This window comes from Taeniopygia guttata, chromosome 9 (assembly GCF_048771995.1).
Source record: "Taeniopygia guttata chromosome 9, bTaeGut7.mat, whole genome shotgun sequence".
Taxonomy (NCBI): Eukaryota; Metazoa; Chordata; class Aves; order Passeriformes; family Estrildidae; genus Taeniopygia; species Taeniopygia guttata.
Window position 1 is genome coordinate 641,821 of NC_133034.1, and position 22,335 is coordinate 664,155.

At 38.8% G+C, this 22,335-nt stretch overlaps 1 protein-coding gene across 3 annotated transcripts in view; it reads right to left on the reverse strand.

Annotated features, from left to right (window-relative positions):
• CLSTN2 (calsyntenin 2) overlaps nucleotides 1–22,335 on the reverse strand; it is a 354,435-nt gene that overhangs the window by 83,599 nt on the left and 248,501 nt on the right. For all 3 annotated transcript variants that reach the window (XM_072933585.1, XM_072933586.1, XM_072933587.1), the window contains 3 exons: nucleotides 15,054–15,249; nucleotides 12,619–12,827; nucleotides 5,911–6,060 (listed from right to left, as the gene is read on the reverse strand). In XM_072933585.1, the coding sequence (XP_072789686.1) occupies nucleotides 5,911–6,060; nucleotides 12,619–12,827; nucleotides 15,054–15,249 (555 nt within the window). The remainder of the gene's footprint in view (nucleotides 1–5,910; nucleotides 6,061–12,618; nucleotides 12,828–15,053; nucleotides 15,250–22,335) is intronic.

Sequence of the window (22,335 nt, forward strand, 5' to 3'; positions counted from 1 at the left end):
AGTGCTTCTCAGATTCTCAAATACAGACTCTGAAACACTGCATGGAGTAGTTACCCAAATCAATGAATTGAGTATCATAACTCATGTGGAAAGCCTTAAATTTTTCAGACAAGGTCTAAGAATATGTGGCAGTATTTACATGCAGAGAAAAAAAAAATCATAAGGAAAAGCTTCAAACCTAACTGAATACCCCACAGTGCTCTACTTTTAGGGCTGAGGAAATGTTGATGGTAGGATGCTGTCAGCTGCATCTCAGAGATAGAAACTTCTCAACAAAATGATAATTGCCCCAGTGAAGCTCAGGAGGATCTTGCAGTGAAAAATCAAAAAAAGAAATTACTAGTTCTGTAGTTGCAAATACAGAAATGGAAACAAAGGAGTTATCTTCTACAGAGTTATATGGAAATAAAAGTATAGTTAATTAGGTCTAAAATGAAGGGGGTTTTTTTATCACTTAAGATGGAAAAGACTAGCTTCAGTATTTCAGTCCTCACAGATAAGCTGAACAGCCTACAGAGAGGAAAATAATGGGTTACTCTGCAAATGGGAAGCTCATGGTACACAGGGAGCAGGTAATAATATTTCAATTTGCAGTCCTGGCACAAGACCAGGACTGTGTTAGTTACTGCTGCTAGTGAAAGGAAAGGAAGGCAGTTCCACACTAGAAGTCAGTCTAGAAAGAAGATATCCAAAGCACAGAATAAGATGTCCTTGAGAACTGGTGTTACAGAAATAGTGCTTAGTAATGATACAATATGCTCAGGAAGTTCAGCAAACTTCTGAGAAATCACTGAAAAACAACAAACGGAAAAAGAGCTGATTTTGCTAAGACAAGAAAGCATTTCCACAGACCATCAGTCTAATACAGCCAGGCAAAAGCAAGGCAGTCCTGGAATATATAAAGCAGTGTTTTCAGTAAAAGGCTATGGTAAAAAGAAACATGGAAGGACCTGGAATGCTCAGGGTAGATGTACTTAACTATAATGCAGACATAGAACTCACTAAAGAGAGCATATCTGAAAAACTAGATTGGAACAGGTATGACTACTTTATTTGAGCATAGATACAAGTAAAAAACAAATATGAACTTACATAAATTTTAAGTTCAAAACTTTCTAGCACTCAGGAGTTAAGTCAGTTTTCAAATGTCTGGAGTGGTTATTTAGACTGGGTATTTTACTAATATGGTGCCATTCAAGTTAACAGCTGAATGCAAGTATTTCATCCTGATTGCCCTGGTTGAAAGATGTGTGGCTAATGCATACACAGCATTGCCAAGCCTAGACTGGATAAAGACTCCCTGCTTCAAAATAAATTTAATTTATAAAAATATGGGTGAATACCTTGCAGCTAAGACAATACGAGGATGTTATTTTTAGCTGCTAGATGTGTGCTCAAGAGTAATGCAAATTGATTTATGTTTAGTGCAGAAATTACTTGGCTGTTTTAAATTGTTCTGGAAGACCGAGAACATTACCCTCATCAGGAAGGTTTCTGCACTTGACCAACCTCCTCCAAATAATCAATTGCCTTAGTAATCATACTCCTCCTTGTTAAAAGCATTGGCAGAATGAAAGCCAATATGGTTTTGGTTTTCCTCAGTAACTGGATCTTACTGGAAAGACCCCATGAAAACCATTCTGAAGTCACTCAGCATCTACTGCAAGAAGCATCTCTGAGGAATGTTGAATCAGAAGTGATGTGAGATCATTCTGCTACTGAAATGGAAGGTCCTGCCTTCTTTGTAGAAAAGAAGGATTTTATTTCAGCAGGAAGAGCAATCTGATCTGACTGCACACAATGCCTATTCAACCTTAAAGAGGTGCTAGGAATGTGCTTTTAGGTGGTAGCAAGGGCCCAGGTCACCTTAGTGAGCTTGACATGCCTTAGGAAGGAAATTACCTGCACTATCTTTGATACACTAACGACCTTTTTAGAATATTTTTATAATCTAATAAGTGAATAAACAAAGAGAAGCTTTTATGTCAAAACTATTTTTAAGCCAACACTATGTAGAAGTAATTGAATTTTTCAGGACTATCTCTTTTAAGATGAATTTTTAAAGAACTTCAACCTTATTCTCTTTCATGAGTAGTTGGCTGTGGATGCATATGGTTCAGAGGCCTTGGAAGATAAATGCAAGAAATTTTTAAGACTGGTAAAACACTTGAGGCTGGATGCTGTGAAATCGTGTTTTCTACTTGGAGTCCTAACTGTCGGTTCAACTTCAGATTAGTCACCATTGCCCATGCAAGGCCATATGAAATTTGGAATGGAAAAAGTCTCCTTTCATGAGTGGAAAAAATGTGACTTTTGAGTTTTTGACTGTTGTCTTTGCTCCACACTCATCTCCCCAGGAAGCACAGCCAGTCGTTCCTGTTGTGAGCTCTCTGACACTTTCCCAGTTGGTTGCTTCAGATAAGTTTTTTTTCTTCTAATAACTATTTTCTGTCTGAAATCAATTGCATTTTAGGGAGCAACCTCACTTGTGGTTTAATTGTCAGTAATTGAACAGACCTCTGACAGTCTCAAAACATATTTTTCAAGTTTTCAGGTCCATGATTCTGCCCTTTTTTTTTTTTTTTTGAGGCTAAACTTTTTTTCTCTCCACACAATACATTGGTCATCAGAGAGCCTGTTAAAGGAATAATTGTTTTCAATTTTTTGCTATCTTGCATCTTTCAGCACATTGGGTTATATTTAATTTCCATTTGTAATTCCACTATGTGGGGACAGTAACAGTTTCATGAAAACTGTTCCTGAAAGTAACAGAAATGTGACAAAAGATTACAATACCATAAATGAGCTAAAGGAAACCTGGTCTAGATTACAGGATTTTGTCTTCACCTCATGCTATTTAATGAAAATAATTTATGGATATTTAGTACTGGAGTGCCACATGTCTCTCCACACTTCTTTGAATAAAGAAGATGTAACTTTACAGAAATCAGTATTTGTGACATTAAAACAACTGCAGTGAAAGGAAGCCCACTGAAAGTGAATGCCCAGTATCTTCGAAATCAAAGTATCTCAATCTGCAGATTGAGCCATAATGTCAGAAGTACTGTCATTATCCAGCTTTTCTTGGTAATGCAGTTGTTTACCTACCTGGCAGGACATGGTCACTCCACTGTTTGGAAATCATGGACATGAAAAAACAACTGGCATGAAGAGATTTTGTAGCACAGCTCTAGAAGTCACTTGACAAAACTCGCTAATGAGAATTTCAAATTAAAATAACAGATTAGGAATTAATTAATCTCATTGATTTACATTTTTAGCTTGCTCAGGATACAAATAACATTCCAGAGTGGTCTGCTCAGAAAGCAGGTGCCACCTTGGGTCAAGTTTGTTTCTAGAGTAGCCTCTGAATAGAGAGGAGGCTTTTTTGCTGAAAATGTCTGTATGGGAATCTGGCCGCTAGTGTATTAATGCCAGAGAGCAGGGAAGCAACTCCTGAATTTAATGAAGACTTCAATGCTGTTAGCCCAAGGAAATATTGATTAAAGGAAAGCACCTTTGCTTGTGGAGCCTTATTTTATTTGCCACACATCAGTTACATGCTGTTGGCCTCAGGAAACAGGAATAGTTTTGAATTGTTTTATCAGCCTGTTCTTCTGTGTCCCACCTCTGCACAGGGAAGGTTATCGGAAGGGTGCCTACACTGAAATTTGCCGCAATAAAATTTTTAATACTGAAGTTACATTAGACTGCTCCAATCTCTGTTCATGATAGTTACATAAACAACTGCACAATATTTCTATTACAAAAGCCATTAACTTTTAGGAACTAAGTGCCAATGCCATAAATTGAAAATTCAAGTATTTATTTGTTCAGGATAACACTGAAGAACAAGAAAAAATATCATGTGTTGTAGCAACATCTCTATTATAACCAAAGATTCAGAATATTCCTCATTTCTGTCAAAAAACTCCCATTGTTTTACTTCCTGAAGTCATCCAATCTTTACAAATATTGTATTATTTCAAAGAAGATAGAGCAAACCTGCTGGCTTCCCCTTTGTGGGGAGGTCACAGAGCAACAGACACAGGGAAGAAAGAGCACTATAAACATTTTCCATTTCTAGTTTCCAGATTTCCTCTTTAACTACTAGAAATACTCCTGGAAAGTTTTGCTTATTTGATCTCATTTTTTTTCCTAGAAACAGGTGATTTTTCTGGCTCAAACTGGCAAACAGTATCACCTACATTATTCTCTCCACCTTTAAAAATAAATAGGTATAAAAAAATTCTTTAAGAGAAATGTATACGTTTCTGGAAGTATTATGTTGTAGCTTGTTTTCAAATTATGATTAATGAATTAATAATAATTAAGCACTGAAGCCCTATCTACCCAATTGTTTACTTAAAGACCTTCTACCCTGAGTAGGAGACATCCCCTTGCATTTTGTGCTCCTTGACCTGGGGATGTTACAGGGAGGTGAAGAGTCATGTGTTTGAGAGATGGAAAGGTACAGATAACACGAACAAAGCATCAAACCCTCCCCCCAAACCCTGACTAAACCTGTTTGAGGTTGTTCCTTTTCCTTTTATTGGTTGCCTAGTGTCTAAGCCCACCTGATGGAACCGGTAAGAACCCTAACAACCATATGAACTGTGAAATAACACTGAGCAATAGAAACACACATTACCACCTTTGCAAAATTAATTCAATCAATAAAATAGCTGAATAAAAAAAATATAAAAATAGAAAAAAATATTCATCAAGTACACCCATTTTAATACAAATCTCAAGCTAATTTGGGGATACTTAATTTATCTAAGATAACTCCATAAAATGGAAACAGAGTATTTCTCCAGTGTAAAGAGACCAAAATAGTTTTATAGAACAAATCGTTTGAACAGCAAGAGTAGTTAGAAAATGTGGAAATGGTTCATAGGTATTGTGATTTCTTTCAACAAAAATGTTCTTCAAATACTTGGGTACTAGTACATCCCAAGAAAATGAAATGTGGCTCTGCTCCAAGTGAGGGCTGTGGAAATGGAATCCTGCTATTGCAAACATTTCATTACTAGCTCCTATAGACCAGAGCTCTCATTTCCCAAAAAAACCCCTTTTTTTCTTCTAAATGTCAACCTGCAAATTTACCTTTTAGTACAACAGCCAAACCGATTTTTTCCTTCTCAATCATTATGTTTAAAAATTACAGTTATGAAGGTCAAGTCAGTCCTGAATGGCACCTGTATAATGTGGTCACATCCAATTAATTTGTCTGTAATCCAGCCCTCATTTCCATCTTAATTCCTAATAATTAGTGGCATATCTATCTTCCCTGTAAATTGTCAGATGGGTTTTTCTCCATTTCAGGCAGGGTATAGATCCTTACAGCCTTCTTAGAAATTCAAATTGATTCCTACCTAAATATCTTAGAATCGAGACAGGAATCAACTTTAAAGATTCTTTTTACTCCCACTGAGGGTGCCTTTGCTCCTGCATGCCACAAAAGCCAATCCTGAACCTCAAACAAGATAACCTGAACAACTCCAGCTCACATGGAAAAAGTACCTTTTCATGGTGGCTTCAAAAATGCTCTTTTAAGGAATAGTAGGATAATGGAAAATCAGCATCTTTTTTTTTAAACCTTCCTGAATATTCTCATAAGATAACTTATTAGACTCATAAGATAACTTATTAGAATAGAAATTTGTCTTACTTCTTTTTGTCTGGTCTATTATTTGTTCTGCCTAGAGAAGAAGCATGGCAAATGGAAGCAAACATGGGATTATCATCCACTTTGTTAGCAGGCTTGGAATAAGGCAGAAAAAATATCAGCAGTTTTCCACACCAGTGCAACAAGTACCCTACTTTCCTTTCTGTGAGGTAGAGGAAAAACACCAAAGGAAAGAGATTTTAATAAAGAATTAAAACAGAAAAGCTATTCAAACTTACCTTGCCAGCCTGGTTTACACACGGGTTTGACATTAACTCGTACCAAGACATCTTCTGTTGCATGCTTTTGCCCACAGTCAAAAGCTGTGACCATTATGTCATACTGCTGCTGTTTATCATAGCTCAGTTTCTCAGTGTTCCTGATGTTACCTAGAGGTTCAACACAAGAAAACATTCAGAGATTCATTCTTGGCTAGCATTCACATATTGCAACATTTGTGTCCTGGTTCATCAAGTGGTTTGTGACTTTGAGCTCTTTGAAGCACACATGACATGCAGGATGTTCTGAGGAATAGGAAGGATTTTCTTTCACTCCAGCAGAGAAATAAGAAGCTTGTAGTAAAATATAAGATGGGAATGATATAATGTGGGCATGGTTCTATCAGAAAACATCTGTTTAATAAGATTTTCTGAAGTAAGATGGTAAAAGTAATTAGCAGCTACATCTTGACATGTGTAATGAGTAGGTGCACTCGCCTTTTCCACATTTGCCACAATACATGGCTTTAACAGCCATGTTCCTGAGATCCACTACGGAACCTAAGTATCTTCCTGTTTTCTCTAAAGCAATTACCCTGTTGGTGAGAGACATTTTTAAAATAGGAAAAGCCCTAGAATCGCCTGCTGCATTACAGTGTTTAGTAGTATTTGATAGGGCAGCACAGAGTTATCACATGCAAGATAAAACCCAGCAAAAACAGTTTATCTGCTCAACCTGACACACATATAAAGGTAAAAAATTGCCTGCTTTGGGAGCAGACATCAGAACTTTCAGAAGGAAAGGGAAAGATCTTTCTCTGAATAGTTTCTGGAGGACTGGGAGAGCACTATGCAAAATATATGGGTTTTATATTAACAAGTTTGGCATTTTAATTCTGTCCATTTCCACTGAAATTTACTTTTTTGCAAAAGTTGAAACTTCATCCTGTCTATTAATTTCATGTTTTTGCTTTTGCAGGGTTGTTTGTTTTACCATCTCTTTGAATGAGGATTTTTGTTCTACAATTCAAGGAACAAACTTACTCTGCAGCAGTGCTAGAAGCTATCTGCTTGCAAGCAAGGATCAGCAAAATCCTTGCTTGTTAAGCAGATTTTTAGCACAAAAAATTGTGCTAAATTTAAAATGGACAGCCCCCATATCCTGGAATTTAGTCAGATGCAGTGAACTGATCCCTACAGGTGCTGGCAAAAGTCTCTTTTGTTAGACAGAAAACATTAGGTTTGGTTTGAGCATTTGGGTTTCATTTTCTTTTTTCTTTTCACTTGAGTGAGTGAGAGACAGGAGAAAGCAAACAAATGCAGCTTCTTAAAATAAGTCTTTCACTAAAGCTCCATTAATTTGACAAGTGACGTCTTTTAGCAGGTATCTTTTTGCTTCTCACTCCTTATCTTGTCAGAGCCCACCACTTTGCCTTTTACTACTACTACATTAAAGCCAACGTTAGGAGTTTATTGAAATGGATGCAAAACTTTCCAGGTCGAGCCTGAAGAAAGCCTGCTGTTTGCATTTATCACCACCTTCAGGTTCAAAACCTGTAGTTTAAGTAGATCCTTGCATCTGCAGTTGTAAGTCAGGTCCAATAAACCATTTACTGCTGAGTCTGAGTCTCTCCTGCTCCCTTTGTGAGCAGGACACACAGGAGGACAAGCCCTTTGTTATGGTGAGCTCCTGGACACCCTTTTGTCCCCCCTTCCCTAGGGCCTCTGTGGCTCTGATCATGATAACCCCTGGATCCTCCTCCCTCCCCCAATGGGGTTGGCAGGGAGCCAGGAGAGCCCACCCTGTCCAAAACCTATATAGACCCCTGAAACTTCCTGCTCTTCCTCTTTTGCCCCGCTCTCCATGGACACCACAGAATAAAGAGAGCTGTTCCAACACCCTGGGTAAGAGCCTCTTTTGAATACTTTTCCCTCTCCTGCTATTTCCTCCCCTCACAGCCCCATATCTCTGAGCTGGTCGGATCCTAGAGGGGGCTGCGTGGAGGGGGGGGAAAACTATAGAAATTACAGCCCTTCTCATATTTTAATGTCCTGAAAGAAGAAATGGAATGAGCTGCTAAAGGCTGATTTGGACACAGGGCAGTGTCCTGCAGACTCTGGGTTTTTCTCTCTGGGGTACCTCATGTTGTCAGGCATTTTCAGGCCTGCCATGGACACAGATCTTTCCTCCCCATAAGAACTGCAACAACCACATCAAGTACTTCATTGGGTTTTGAGTTAGTGATTGACAAAGCCATCTAATCACCCATTTTACTATCTTGAGTTGCCTGATTAGTGGCTGCCTAAGAGGATTTAATGAAAAACTGCCACTTTATATACCTAATTACTGACTTTATATCCGGTCAGTTCTTCTGTCCTTTTTGTATGATATTATTTTGTACATGAATCTTTATATTTCCCTATTTGGTTCTTCTTGGTATTATTTTAGTCTGTGATCAGCAAAGATAATTCTGAAGAAACCAAAACTGTCCAAATTTTCATTAGCAGATTGCAAAAATTTGTGTGGCACATTAACTGTCCTACAGGGTTTATAAATCTTACAGCATATTTACATTTCATTAAATCTATCTTTCAAGAACTGTATTTCATTCTGGCCATTTCAGATTTGGACTACAGAGATTCTGACTCTTAGGTGTTATTCTGGAAAGTCATTTGGATGACTTGCAGATGTTAACCAATTGTTTATTGATTTCCTAATATTTTTTTCTCTTACCTCTAATGCTTTATGATTCTTTGGGTTTTTATAATTTAATCAATACAATTAAAAGCAGACACAGAAGGAAAGTACTATAAACAGACTAACTAAAGTTTCAGAGATGATAGTCTGGAAACTTCTGTTTGCATCTCACTCATAGACAAAAAAGTAATTAATAGCATTAAAAAGAAAAAATTTTAATGGAGAAGTAAATTTCTACACAATTCAAAATTAGACCATACATTTTTTTATTCAGTCTTCCTAAATATCTATCTTTTCTTAAAAATACCCAGAGCTATAACCAATTTTCAAACACCAAAAAGCAGATCGGTGACTAGAGCCCTTCCTGAGGACACAGACATTTACACCTCTGTTTCTTCAAGGTCAGTTTTAGGGGTAGATGGATACAGGCATCCCTCTTTTATGGCAGTTCCACCTTACTTTGGAGCAGACATAAGAATGGGGAAAGACTTGACTGATTTAGTATGGCAATTTTCTCCTGAATTCCACAGTTACTAAATCAATTGATCTGCTTGTTCATTTTTAAATGATAAAGGAAAAAAAATCTGTCATTTATTAAATATATAAAAATCAAATGCAGATGCTCAGCTATAAAGTTTGGCTTTACTTTTCTGTCGATATGAAGTGCGTGCAGCTCCTACCACAGCTCTGGGTGCGGTAAAGGGGGCTATTGTGAGGTCATGTCCTGTCTAGGATTTGTAGCCTGATAAATCCTGTATGGACTGGACAGGTTCCTGTCTCATCTTCACACTGAACAGTCTGAACATGCATTTGTGAAGTGCTCCCCAGAGCTGGGTGGCAAATAAGAATCATTGGCATTTTTGAGGTGAGACTAGGTCAGAGATGTGACAGAATTTGTATTTATACCTGAGTTCCCAGATCCTCTGACCATCATCCCTGACAAATAAAGTACAATATATGTGAATAAGAATGGGTTTTGCTGGCATTCCGACAGATCTGTGCATTGTGGTTTAATTCTTCTGTCACCTGAAAAAAGCCTACGCAATATTGCTACAGTAACTGACTTGATTTGGATTCTCTGCTAAGGATAAAATGAGATTAATCTGCAATACTACTTTAAAATATATTATGCCTTATACCTTTAATCACAGTTCTTTGCACAGTAAAGCATAGATTTGTCCTCTGCCTTTACATGATTGTATTTTATGACTTAGAGTTTATTGCCCTCCAAGTTTGGCTCATCATATACAAGACTGAATTTTATTAGTGCTATAGTTTCACAACACAAAGTAATTTTATCCGCAAGAAAATCACACACCAAGAGCCAGAGTTCCCAAACATAACTGGGAAGCTTTATATTACCTCCCCAAAGTGCCTAAGCTATAAGGACATGTAGAAAATACCCCCAAGCTGATGCTGCTTGCTGTGCCCACCCACTCCTGCCTCCCATAGAGTGAGGATGAGGCAGCCTGTGCACCAACATAGCCTGCAGAGCTCTCTCTGCCTCTCTGCAAACTTTCCCCAATGTGTAATACAATTTTTCAAGGCCATCAAAATGCTCCATGCATGGATCTAGGGACAAGAAGTAAGTTTTACCTAACAAGACACTGACCTGCAAAAGCAAAAAGAGCTGATCATATAGCTTCACCTTTTTGCAGACCTACATTTAGGGTTAGTTTAATATGTTGCTCATGAAAAAAGTCCACCGTCTGGGGCAGACAGAGGCATGTTTTCCTCACAATTCACCCCCACCTCCATCTCTTGGAGCCCCCTGAAATATTTAGATTTGATTTTAAGGTATTTGCTTATCCTCTTTCTGAGCAATGAAGCTCAGCATATAGGTGACTGAAAAGCATAAAAAAAATCATAATCTGCAGAAGACACAAGAACCTAGATTTGTATTTCACAATGGCTAAAAATACTCCTGTTAACAAAATCTTAATTAGCACAATATTACCAGACAGTCCCAGGAATCTCATACATCTGTTTTAACCAACCTCTACCAGGAACAAAAATGGATATGTTTCCAAAGAATTTGCACCAGAGAAAGTTTCTACCAGCTGCCTTTGAGAAACATTCTCAGCAGTGAAATATGTTGGAACTAAGCAACAAATTTTTGTCACAAAATACATGTATATCATCTTTTCTAACTTTGTCTCTAATCCCAGTGGGTTTAAGCAATTACCATTATCTTTAAAAATTGCAAATTAGACCGCAATTACTGTTGGTTGTGACAGCACTGTTCTTTTAGTGAACAAATAGATCAAAAATATTAATTGAGCTCATGACCAAGAAACTGCAAGTATTAAAACCTTACAAAAATTATTCACTGCACGCTTTAAAGTCACATTTAAATCAATTATTTTCTCATTGCCATTGCTGAAAAGCAGGTACCAGGCACATGAGGACAAAGATGTAACCAAGGACTCCTGACATTTCCTATGCTTTTGATCATATCTCTGACTGTAAAAAGACATGAGTACTCCTGAGGCAGCTGCTCTGTGTGACAGGAGCTCAAAAGGCACAAGTAATAGAAATGACTTCTCTGCATCACACAAATTGCTGGGTATTCTGTCCCTGATATCTTTCACAAACCCCACAGGGAATTACGAGACAACGTGTGACTTCTCTAAATAACCACCCTTCACACAGGCAAGTCATGTAGAGCCTTGGAAAAAAATGGATTCAGAGACATAGAGAACTTTCTTTTATGACAGCATGGGAAATCTCACAGTTAGGAAAAAATCCATGGAGAGGAAAATCTTCTAGGGAATTGCTTCAAAATATGTCCTTCCAAATGCCCACTTGCTGTAAAAAATCCTTTGTGCAGTTCTCTAGATTCTCAAGAATCCTTAGGGTTACTGTGTCAGCTGCCCTCATTTACTCAAACACAAACATATTCCTCATGATTGCACTTCCCATACCATACACTTGCTTCCCAGTGTGTGATAATGAGATGGATTTTCCCCCAAAGTAATTAAAAATTATTGATGTAACAGGCTATTGTCTTCTGATGCTCATCTGTGCATTGTGCAAGAACTGAACAAGGTAAAGTTTTTATAAAACATCCCAACATGAAAATGACTGCTCAGAGAAAACAGTAGCTCCATGCATGCTTTCAATTTACAATTTGGCCAAAAATCAGGTTTGATTTCCAAACTGTATTCTCCTCCTACAAACATGGATTAACTGCTTCTGCTAGGAGAGATAAATCAGAGCATTGCTGGGTATGCACACAGGGTGTTTCTTCAGGGGAAACTATTTTGTATCATCTGAAGGAAGCAGAGAAAGGGAGCAAGGGCCTTCCACATGCTTTTCGTGCAGCGCAATCACCATTTCCAAATTCAATTCCATGTTCTTTGCTGATCCAGGAAGCTGACATACAAGGCGATCGAGATCAAAAACTGCTGCATATGGAAAACTTAATATGGTTTATTATTTTCACTAAAACACAAAATATCTACCTCAGAAAAACAACTAAAACAAACCAACAAAAACTTAAGAAATGGTACTTCTTCTCCAAAGTACATTTTCTGCCATGCTGCAGAGTAATGGGTCCACTTCAGGAAGCACCACAAATGGGCAGGTCTGTGGATCCGTGACCCTAAAAGTTTTAACAATCAATAAACATGCAGAATATTGCCATATTCAGGTTCTGCTTCAGGAAGTTCAGGGGAATGGGACTAGCTGTAATCCAGTAAATAAACCCTGCACTGGGGAATACAAGCTGCCTTGGGGAATGCCATCACTTGGATGGGAAACAGGATCTGAGACATTTAGGAGAATGAAACAAGTGACCAAGAATCAAATTGCTCACCTAAATCTGGTGGTTTAATTTCCACGGGAGATTACTGCATCACTTTCTGCCCCAGTGTTACACAAAAGGGATGGAATATCTCAGTGTGAGGGTTCCTCCATTCTCAGAGATGAGAACAGGATTTCTTGCTGGAGTTCCCTCTCCAGCCAGGTGATCAGCTCATGCCCCCAAGCACTGCCACCCCTGCAGACAGCCCTGCTGTGGCAGTACTCACCATTCCTGTCGATGGCAAAGGGAACATCTGTGGTGACAATCTCGTAGTTGCAGATTTGGCTGTACTGGGGGGAGCAATCCTCGTCTGTGGCTTCCACCTGCAGAATGCTGTCATAGATCTTCCCCTCTGTCACTGAGGCCTTGTATATGCTCTCCTTGAATGCTGGGGAGAACTCATTGACATCCTTTACCTGGATGTGGACTACTGCCCTAAAACAGGCACAGAAAATATCAAAGAGGAAAGTTAATTTATTGTGACACCTCACTAAAAGTTTATTTTCAAAACGCTCAAAAAGACTAACAAAACATATCTAGAAAATTATGTAAGCCCCTATTAAAATGAGATATTAGAATTTTCATTTTTCATTTGCCCAGTTTAGTATCTTAATGTGACACTAGGTAAAAGTCCATTGCCGTGGCTTGGAGAGTGTTTCAATAAGTTCCCTATTAAATCTGCCTCAAAAATGAACCCCAGCAGAAAGCCAGTGATATCATTACATGGTAAAATAAGCAAAGACTGTCCTAAGTTAACTGTATGATGCCTTTATCCCCAATCGTCTGCTCTGTTTATATTGAATAATAAGTTCTACACCTTTAAAACTTGTTCCAGGAGTGAAAGAGAAGGGGGAAGAAGCTCGGAGTTTGTTTTCAAGAACTGCACTCCCTCCTCCACATTCCTGCTCCTAGACTGTGTCGTCTGCAGATAGACAGACAGCGAGAGAGAGCTCTCCTTTTTTTTCTTTTCCTAGTTAGTTTTAGCTAGCTGAGGCGAAGAAGCTCCCTGGACTGTAGTTTTTTTCCCTTTCTCTAGACTGCTCTGGACTAAACACCCAGAAGAGCAGCACCTGTAGCCCAGCGGGCCGGGCCTGGACCGCAGCATTTCCAGCGCCGGAAGGACCGATCAGAGACTGAGCCCAGCTGCAACCCGGGAGATTTTTCCTAAGTTTGTCTCTCTCTTAGAGTAGCGAGAAGTTTTATTGTTTAATATTGTTTAAAATTGCTTGTTTAATAAACAGGTTTTTTCCACTTTCCTCCAAAGAAGTATCCTTCCCGAACTAGTTGGGGGGGGGAGGGGCCAATTGAGTCTGCTTTCCTAAAAGAAAACCCTTTTAGGGTTCTTTCCCCAAATTTGACCTAAACCAAGACAAATACCAAAAAAATCACAGTAGTCTTCCATATCCACTACCTAAAAACGGTCAGTTTACAAACATTATTCCATATTGAGTAAGGCCCTCACCTTCTGCTGATGATAATTATCTAATCCTTCAAGTAGTTACAACACTGCACATATAGTCCACCAAGGCATTTGATATTTAGTGAGTAAACCCTAAAGGCCTTGCTTTGGAACACTTTGCTTTCTGGTGTGATAGGCAGGGTGACAGAGGGACACAAAAGGGATGTTCTGGAGCAGAGCTCCAATAAAGGCTGGGACCTCAGGCAGCGTGGCTGAGCATGTGCTACCAGACAAAATCTGGTGGCAGTGGGCCAGACTTCATTTAGTTAAGATTAGACCAAAATTTTCCACAACTGGATTTCTAGCAGATTGTTACTGATGTGAGAGGGGGAAATATAATAAAATTTGATATTGTGAAGCAAAACCTGTTTCTGTGATTTGATGGTTATCTGCCATTACAGGCTTCCTCTTAACTCTGTATTCTTTTTAAATATCCTGAAAACTTCAGCATGCATTACAGACCTAATTAAATTTTTAACTGTCATATGTGCTGGATGAGCAAAAGGAGGAATGATTACAATAAATCATTTATTATAATGGCTCTCAGCAAAATGAACTATTTGTACAGCACTTATACATCTATGTGAGTTAAATTAATCTTTAATGACAAATGGTCTGGAGCTTAGTTTCATTAATTCAAAGGGAAAAAAAGACACTGTGCCACCTAAGCTTATTCAGGGAATTGGTTCCACAGTAAAAAGTACCACCTACAGACCTTCAATACACTCCTCTTCAGAGAACTTCACTTTCTCTGAGACTTGGTGGACAAAAGCTGAGGTCAAAAGCACTGTTCAAATGTGACACTGCTCAGCTTATGATATAGATATGCTAAAACAGGGGGATGATTCCTCTTTTCTTACCATTTGAAATAACATGAACAGAGAAAAAACCTATTTAAAAATTGCAACTATCAATTGAAAGCCAGTTTCTATGACCTGGATGTATTCAACATGAAAACACGAATGGAAAATATAAACCAAAACTGAAATTCATTTATCTGCATGAACAGGGATCCTGTCCAAAGCTTTACCTGAAGCAAACAAAAAGGAATATGTTTTCTAATAGGAAAAAGGAATGAAAAAAATGGTGGAATATTGCAACTATGATCTATCTTTGTTTTAGTTGCTTTCTATCTGAAATAACATAGACTGTGGAGCAAATGTATGCCAAAGCATAAAAAAATTTCTTCTCATTTCACTCACTTGTGAGATTTCTTCCAGTTTGTTCCACCTGGTCCTGATCCACAGTCATAGGCCTGGATGATGAATGTGTATTCCTTCTGCAGCTCACAGTCAATGGGACTCTTTGCTCGAAGCTGACCTTCTCCAGATGTCTTGTTCAGCACAACAGCCTCAAAGGGCATTTCTTGCCCATGGATTTTAAAAGCACAAATTTCACCTGTGAAGAACAGCACAAACCAATCATAACTGGGGGGGACGGGGGCGGGGGGGGGGGGGGGTCCTAAGTCTTATGCACTGGACAGACACCTGCAAAGTTAATTTGTATTTCACCTGCTTTTCCAGAGGAGGGAAATACAGACTCGGGCACCAGGTCATTGTGTTTCCAAAAGAGCCCTTAGGTAGGTGCTGTGCAGTGAGATGTGCTGAGTGCAGCTCCTCCCTCTTCCTCTGTCAGTACTAAATGGTTTCTGAAAGCCCCAGAAGCTATTCCATATGGTGCCAACAGCAACGGTGAGCTAAATTATATTTGAGCTAAATTAAGAGACTGTATTTATTTAAAGGAAATAGCAAAAAGAAAAATAGATAATACTTCAGAGTTGGTTCTTTTAAAAATGTTTCACTCATTGAGCCACTTGAGCTGCCAGGTGGTAGCAGATGTGCAGTTTAGATTCCCAACAGTGGAAAAACTAATGGTACATCCTGCTTTATTTACAGACATACATCATCTTTGGATCAGAAGCAGTTGAAGGCACACAGACAAGTGTCACTTTTAGACATCTCAGCTACCCACACAGATTCTCACTCTCATGAATGAGTGCCTTCTTGACAGCAGCTCAGTCTGACTCCAAAATGTTTCCTAATACAGTAGATCCATAGCATTTCTCAGAGGAGTACTAGAGAACAGGAGAGATGATATAGCAAGGACTAAAAAAATTGATTTTGTCACAAAAGACAGCATAAAAGATCTTGTGAGATTATGAAACTGGAAAGGGAAAAAAGACCCAATTTCTGGTGTTCCTTTTTTTATCCTTCATAATGATAGCAAGGATATGCACACAGAGTTTATTTTATTTTTAGTTCAGTCTCTATATGCTGCTCCTGTGCAAGGTACTAAAGAATCCAACTTTAAAAATGAAATATTTATATAAAGATCAATATGACTTAAATATTTTCATGACACATTAAACACATGCTTTTTTATGAGCAAGTCAGTCTCAGGATGTGCATTATAGAATCAAAGCCATCCCCTACTCACATAATCCTTTTCCATTTACTTCCAGTTTATAGTTGCAGCCTTTTTAAAATTTCTTTGCCAATCATATCTGAGCCAAGTGCCGAACTCTACATTAACTCGGAATCTATGACCTCTTATTCAGGCCTGGTTCCTGTTTCTCTATTACAATATATTGTTTATTTTTGCAAAAGAGAACAGACAGTGACTTTGAAAAAGTGCTGAAGTTCATAATTCCTATTATGTGTGAAAAATAAAAAATGGCAAGGGTGTGTGTGCAGGGAGGGTGGGGGATTAGGTACGGAGGTATAAACACAGGATTTTTAGAATATTTCCTCAACTATCATCACACAGGTTTCCCTTTATGACCATAAGAGCTGAAGCTTTGCTCAGCTACATCCGCTGACATTTAGGTAGATGAATCCCACACTTAATAATTGCAATTCAATCCTGTGAATACCTTTAAAGGATCACTACACAGTTTTGGTAATTATGAGGCACTGAAAACATATATTAAGCATTGCTTAGACATTTTCCTGCTGCCCCCTCTCCCTCCAGGGGTGTGAAAGGGCTGTGGAGTTTCCCAGAACAAAGCTGTGCTCTTGTCCAAGCTCTCTGCTGTTCACCCTTTGTGAACTCAAATATTTGGGCTACAGAAGAAGAAATAGACTTTACCCTGAGAATCAGATTTTCAACAGGACTAACATCTTGCACATCCATCAAAGCAGGCTGCACAGCGATAATGAAATGTGCACAGGGGTCAAAGCACAACATGAAGAGAAGGCATAAGGGAAGCAGCCTGTTCAGGCACTGATCACTGAGTTTGTATCCCACTGCTGTCACATACAACCTTTGAAAAAAATGATCTGCATTTCCTTGTAACTTCAAAACAACACATTTATCTAAAATGATATTGTGGATTTCAGTTTTATTTTAATTGAAAACAAAATAAATCAGTACAAACATGGGAAATCTAATGGCAAGTACTGTTTGTTGTGTTCTATAAACACTGGCCTTCATAGTTTCTTAATAAAGTTTTCCTCAGATGCACAATCCATCAACAGAAATCCTAACTTCAGTGGTTTGTGTTCATTAGTTTATTGATCCACTGTTTGATTGCAGACAAGACAGCATTAGCAGATGTCCAAGCTACAGTTCTTGAAAAACAGAAATAGCTCCAGGCAGACAAAAGTTCTCTCAGCCTTAATCTAAATATTTATCATTTTTCTTTCTCCAAAGGCAGAGCCCTAATGCAAAGCACTCATAGAAGCAGCATATGTTCCAATTAGTTCTCATAAAATATTTTAGAAGTCTCTATATCCCGCTCTTATGCAAAATACTCCAGTTTTAAATACAATTCTAATTTTGCCTCCATAGTCCCATTTGCCAAAGATAAAATAAAGACAGCTGCCTGCATATGATGAGATATTTGTAAACACACTGCAAAAAACCTACATACTTCCAGAATGTGGCTACAGAAACCTGCTTATTTGAAAATAAATGGAAATGTTAAAAATTGGGTAAGATTTTTTTCAAAAGAAGGGCTCTACTGCCGTTTCCAAAGACATGAACTAACACGGTAAAAAAATTTAAATGTATAGGATCATGACTTTTTAAAAAGGTGTCTTAATGGCTGTATTGCAAATGGGAATGATAACAGAGTTGTAAGAGCTGTAACAAAGCAGAAAATTAAGTAAGGTCCACTGCCAGACACACAGACATTGACAGATACATAGAAATACTCTTATTAAGCATTACAAATAGTGTCTTTAAAATGTAACAGATACTATTTCTCATTATTAAATAGAGCTATAGGACTTTATTTCAACCCAGATGAGCTAACCCCAGACTGCTGGAGATCATGCAGGTACAGAAGCTGAGCTGGGTAGCACTGCAGACCTTTTGGCCTTGGTACAGTGAAACCCAAGGGAGAGATAAACTCAAGGCAAGAACAGAAGTGAAGACATCATGTCTGGTCACTCTGACCCTCTGACACTGACCGCTCTGGCGAGGGGAGATGCAAAAGGGACTTTATGGCAAAAGAGATAACAAAGGACATTTCGAGCATAAGAAGAATAATCAGAAGATTGTGTTTCTAAAGGGGACTGGGACAAAGGGGTCAAAGTGGAAAATTTTGTATGAATGTAGCAACCTATAAATATTGGTAAACTGTGTAATAAATGGCTTTGCTTTGCTGGCATAAGCAGAGTCCGTGTCAATCAATCCTTGCACCAGATCTACATGATGCCAATGGGAACTGCTCCAAGCTTATGTTACTTACTGGGATCTTAGGTAAGTATGGGTTTGTAAATCACTAGAGGAAAAGGAAGCAGGGTTTCTCTCCTACTCAGACTCACCACTGAAGCTGCAGGACCTTTGCACCACCTTCTTCCTTCTCCTTTCCAAGGCTGAAATAATGAGAGTGCAAACTGGGACATTGTTTTTCTCCCAACAGACAACCCAGAAAAATTCTGTGCTTTGTTCTTCATTTCATTTGAATGGGTTTGTGAGCAGGTGGATATAGGATTTTGTGATCATAGAAATGGTGGTAGCACTGAATTGCTAAAAAAAGGATAAGCTGGTGACACCATGTAAAGGTAGAAGCACATTGATTAAATCCTATAGCAATTGCCAAGAGGGAAAGTATCTCTTCTCCCAGGCCAGGAGGCACACTCTGAGGGCTTCCAGTTGCTTCCTGTAAAACCTTCTGGTTACAGGGCTGAACTCTGCTGAGAGTTTCACTTTAATACATGTTTTAACTAAACTCTGGACATGTTTTTTCTTCAAATCATTCAGAATATCATAAGCCATAAGCAACTATTAATTTTGAAGTTTACATTCTTTTGAGTTTTAAAGCCTTGGTAGATCCATATGTTACTACTCCGGGGGTAATAAGGGTAATTATTTACTCTGTAAAAATTATGATAGCCTGAAAAAAAGCTACTGATGGTTCATAATACTGAAACATAACCAACAAATTTATCCACTGTTTGGAAATTGATAAAGACAATGTTTCACATTCAATCACATTTACATGCAAGATTTAGTGATTTTATGCCTTAATCAATAAAATTGCATTAGAAATTACTGTCTCTTATATGAAACACCAGATTCATGCTTCTTGCAGTAAAATAATAATCCCCAATATTACTCCTTTAATAACTACATAGCCTCATTCACTTGAAATCAATTTCAGAAGTAATTAAAAAACACTAAGGATTATCTGGCCTTTCACAAATCCCTTCGGTACTTCCTGAGCCTTCACTACACCAAGAATACTAAAGACTTCAGATGGAGAGCTGGGATCTCTGACATTCCATTGTTGGCATCAATCGTTAAAAAAGGCACCAGCTGTATGTGAATCAAGAATCAGCAAATGCTGTTTCACTGGGCTGGCTGAGGTTAGTGGGCCACCATGAGCCTGCAGTGCTCCAGGCTAGGGCACAGCAGCTGGCAATGCCTGACAGAACAGGACCTGTGGGTGCTGGTCAACAGCGGCTGTACATGAGCCAGGTGTGCCCAGGTGGCCCAAAAGGCCAATGGCACCTGGCCTGGACCAGTGTGGCCAGCAGGACCAGTGACTGTCCCCCTGTACTCAGTAGTGGGGAGGCCACACACCAAATCCCATGCCCGCGGTTCTGGGTCCCTCACTGCATGAAAGACCCTGAGGGGCTGAAGTGAGTCTAGAGAGGGGAACAGAGCTGGGGAAGGAGCAGCTGAGGGAGCTGGAGGGGGGCTCAGTCTGCAGAAATGGAGGCTCAGGGAAGACCTCATTGCTCTCTGAGAGGAGGCTCTCATGGGATAGGAGTCTCTTCTCCAAGGTAATGACTGTGAGTAAATGGCCTCAAGTTGCACCACGGGAGGTTTAGATTGGATGTTAGGAAAAATGTTTCCACCAGAAGTGTGGGTCAGGCACTGGCACAGGGTGCCCAGGGTAGCAGTGGCATCACCATCCCTGGAGGGATTCAAAAGACATGTAAATGTGGCAGTCACAGACATGTGTTAGTGGTGGGCTTGGAACTGCTGGGTTATTGGTGGACTCAGTAATTTTACAGGTCTTTCCAACCTCAGTGACAGTTGCATGTTTAGGCAAACTCGTGATTCCTTACAGAATGGAGATCACACTGCTGTGTTGAGGACACATCTGGATGTGTGACTACACACATGGATTTGTTCCCAAAACCATCTGTTAACTTCAACTATGTTTTAAACAGATTAATTGTTTCCCTCAAGTGCTATGAAATGATGCAGCTTCACAATACAGAGATACTACAGAAAAAGCATAGGGGTGACAAAGAGGTCACATCTCACTAAACAGCAAAGAGAGCACAAAAGTGTTCTAAAAGCTCAACAAGAAGAAAAGCTTCAATTCTACTTGTACGTTTTAGGTAGCAGTAAATCAAATGTGGAGCTCAAATCTCTGGGAAACCAGGCTTCATTAGTTTGCTGCTGACAAAATTACTCATTTACATTCATATCCTGTTCTAATTTTATTAGTCTCTAGACTTTTATTACACTTCCAACATGCAAATCAACATGCATTTCTCCAACATGCAAATCAACACAGATAATCCTTAATTTAAAAATAAGGTTGCAGTTTTATACTTCCTGAGGTAAGCACAGAGACCCTGGAAGATCCCAAAGTGCCTAAGATTCAAAGTCCCAGGATCACATGGCAAATCCACTCCCACCTTGAAGGAGAAAAAAACCCTGTTCATGACAGATATCTATCAAGTTTTGATGTAAAGAACAGACAAGAATGCCATGATCAAGGTGTTACAGTGACCTCCACATCTTTGCACATGAGTGACAATAACACTGCTGATTCCTTAGGTCTGTCCTTCAAGAACCTAATTCAACCCCATGGATCCATCAAGTCCTAACAGAGGTATCTGATTGCCACCACTAAAGAAGAATCTCCAGGCATTACATGCCACTAGTAGGCTTCCAAGAATTTTATATAAAGTGTGGATTTGCTTGCGGCATGACTTTCCTCTTGTTTTAACTAAAGGTTTTTCAACAAAATTGAAGTAATCTCAGTATGAATCTAATTAGAATCTTTAAGGCTTTACATGCGGATGGAAATCCAAATACAGGCACTCTGTTCTTGGAAAAATTATCACCAAAGATTTCTCCTGGCACTTGGATGGCCACCTGCAAATAAGTATCCACTGGGACACTGCTTAGTTTGTGTTTTCTCAGAAATAAAGTACTGACCCATGACCTGCTGTCAATGTCAGATTTTCCAATAACTTTTTTAAGGGGTTGCTGTTTCTCTGGGTTTTTTTTTATAATCCAGCTTTCCACAATAACAGCTGTATACAAGTTTCTCTGCTGGAATCCTGCAAACACCTCCTGCAGTGCAGAGCTGGTGACCTTTTGAGTGTCTCCATGCCACTGGGAAGGTTTACAGCTTTGACAAGTTTTTCTATCACAGGCTGTTGCTACTGTTTAGATAATTACTGAATGCAGAAGGTTATGTTTTGAAGGAAGAAAGGACAATTGTTTGGGAAAATGAGGCAAAATAATAATTAGAGATGTAAAATATCTGTAAGGATAGGAAAAAAAAATAAGGTAGTAACTACTGTATATGCTTTTCCAGCTCATTTAAGTCAATGCTATTAAACTCACAGTGCAATACTAAATTCCAGGAAGCAATACTGAAATCATGAATAGAGGCAGGCATTCATGCCTTAATACCAAAAATTATTAATTCTTCATATCTGATTTTATGGGCAACACTCTCTGCAAAGAAAGAGCATAAATCCACTGCTACACTTCCTGTTCCGTGAATTTGAAACTGGAAGAGGGGGAAACTGCACTTGCACTTCAAGTAATTCACTGTTGCGATAAGCTCACACCAAATGAACCAGACTGCATCTTTCTGCTGAAGCAGGGATCAGCTGCTCAGATAAAGAGATAGTTCTGTGGGCAGCATAAAAGCAGCAGCATAAAATATATCTGGGTTTCCTCCTGGATCCACAATAAATTTCCATATTCTACAATTTTGTTTACATAAATGTTTCTTAAAAAGTGTGATTTTTCTTGACAAACTGTGATTTTAGTGAGATA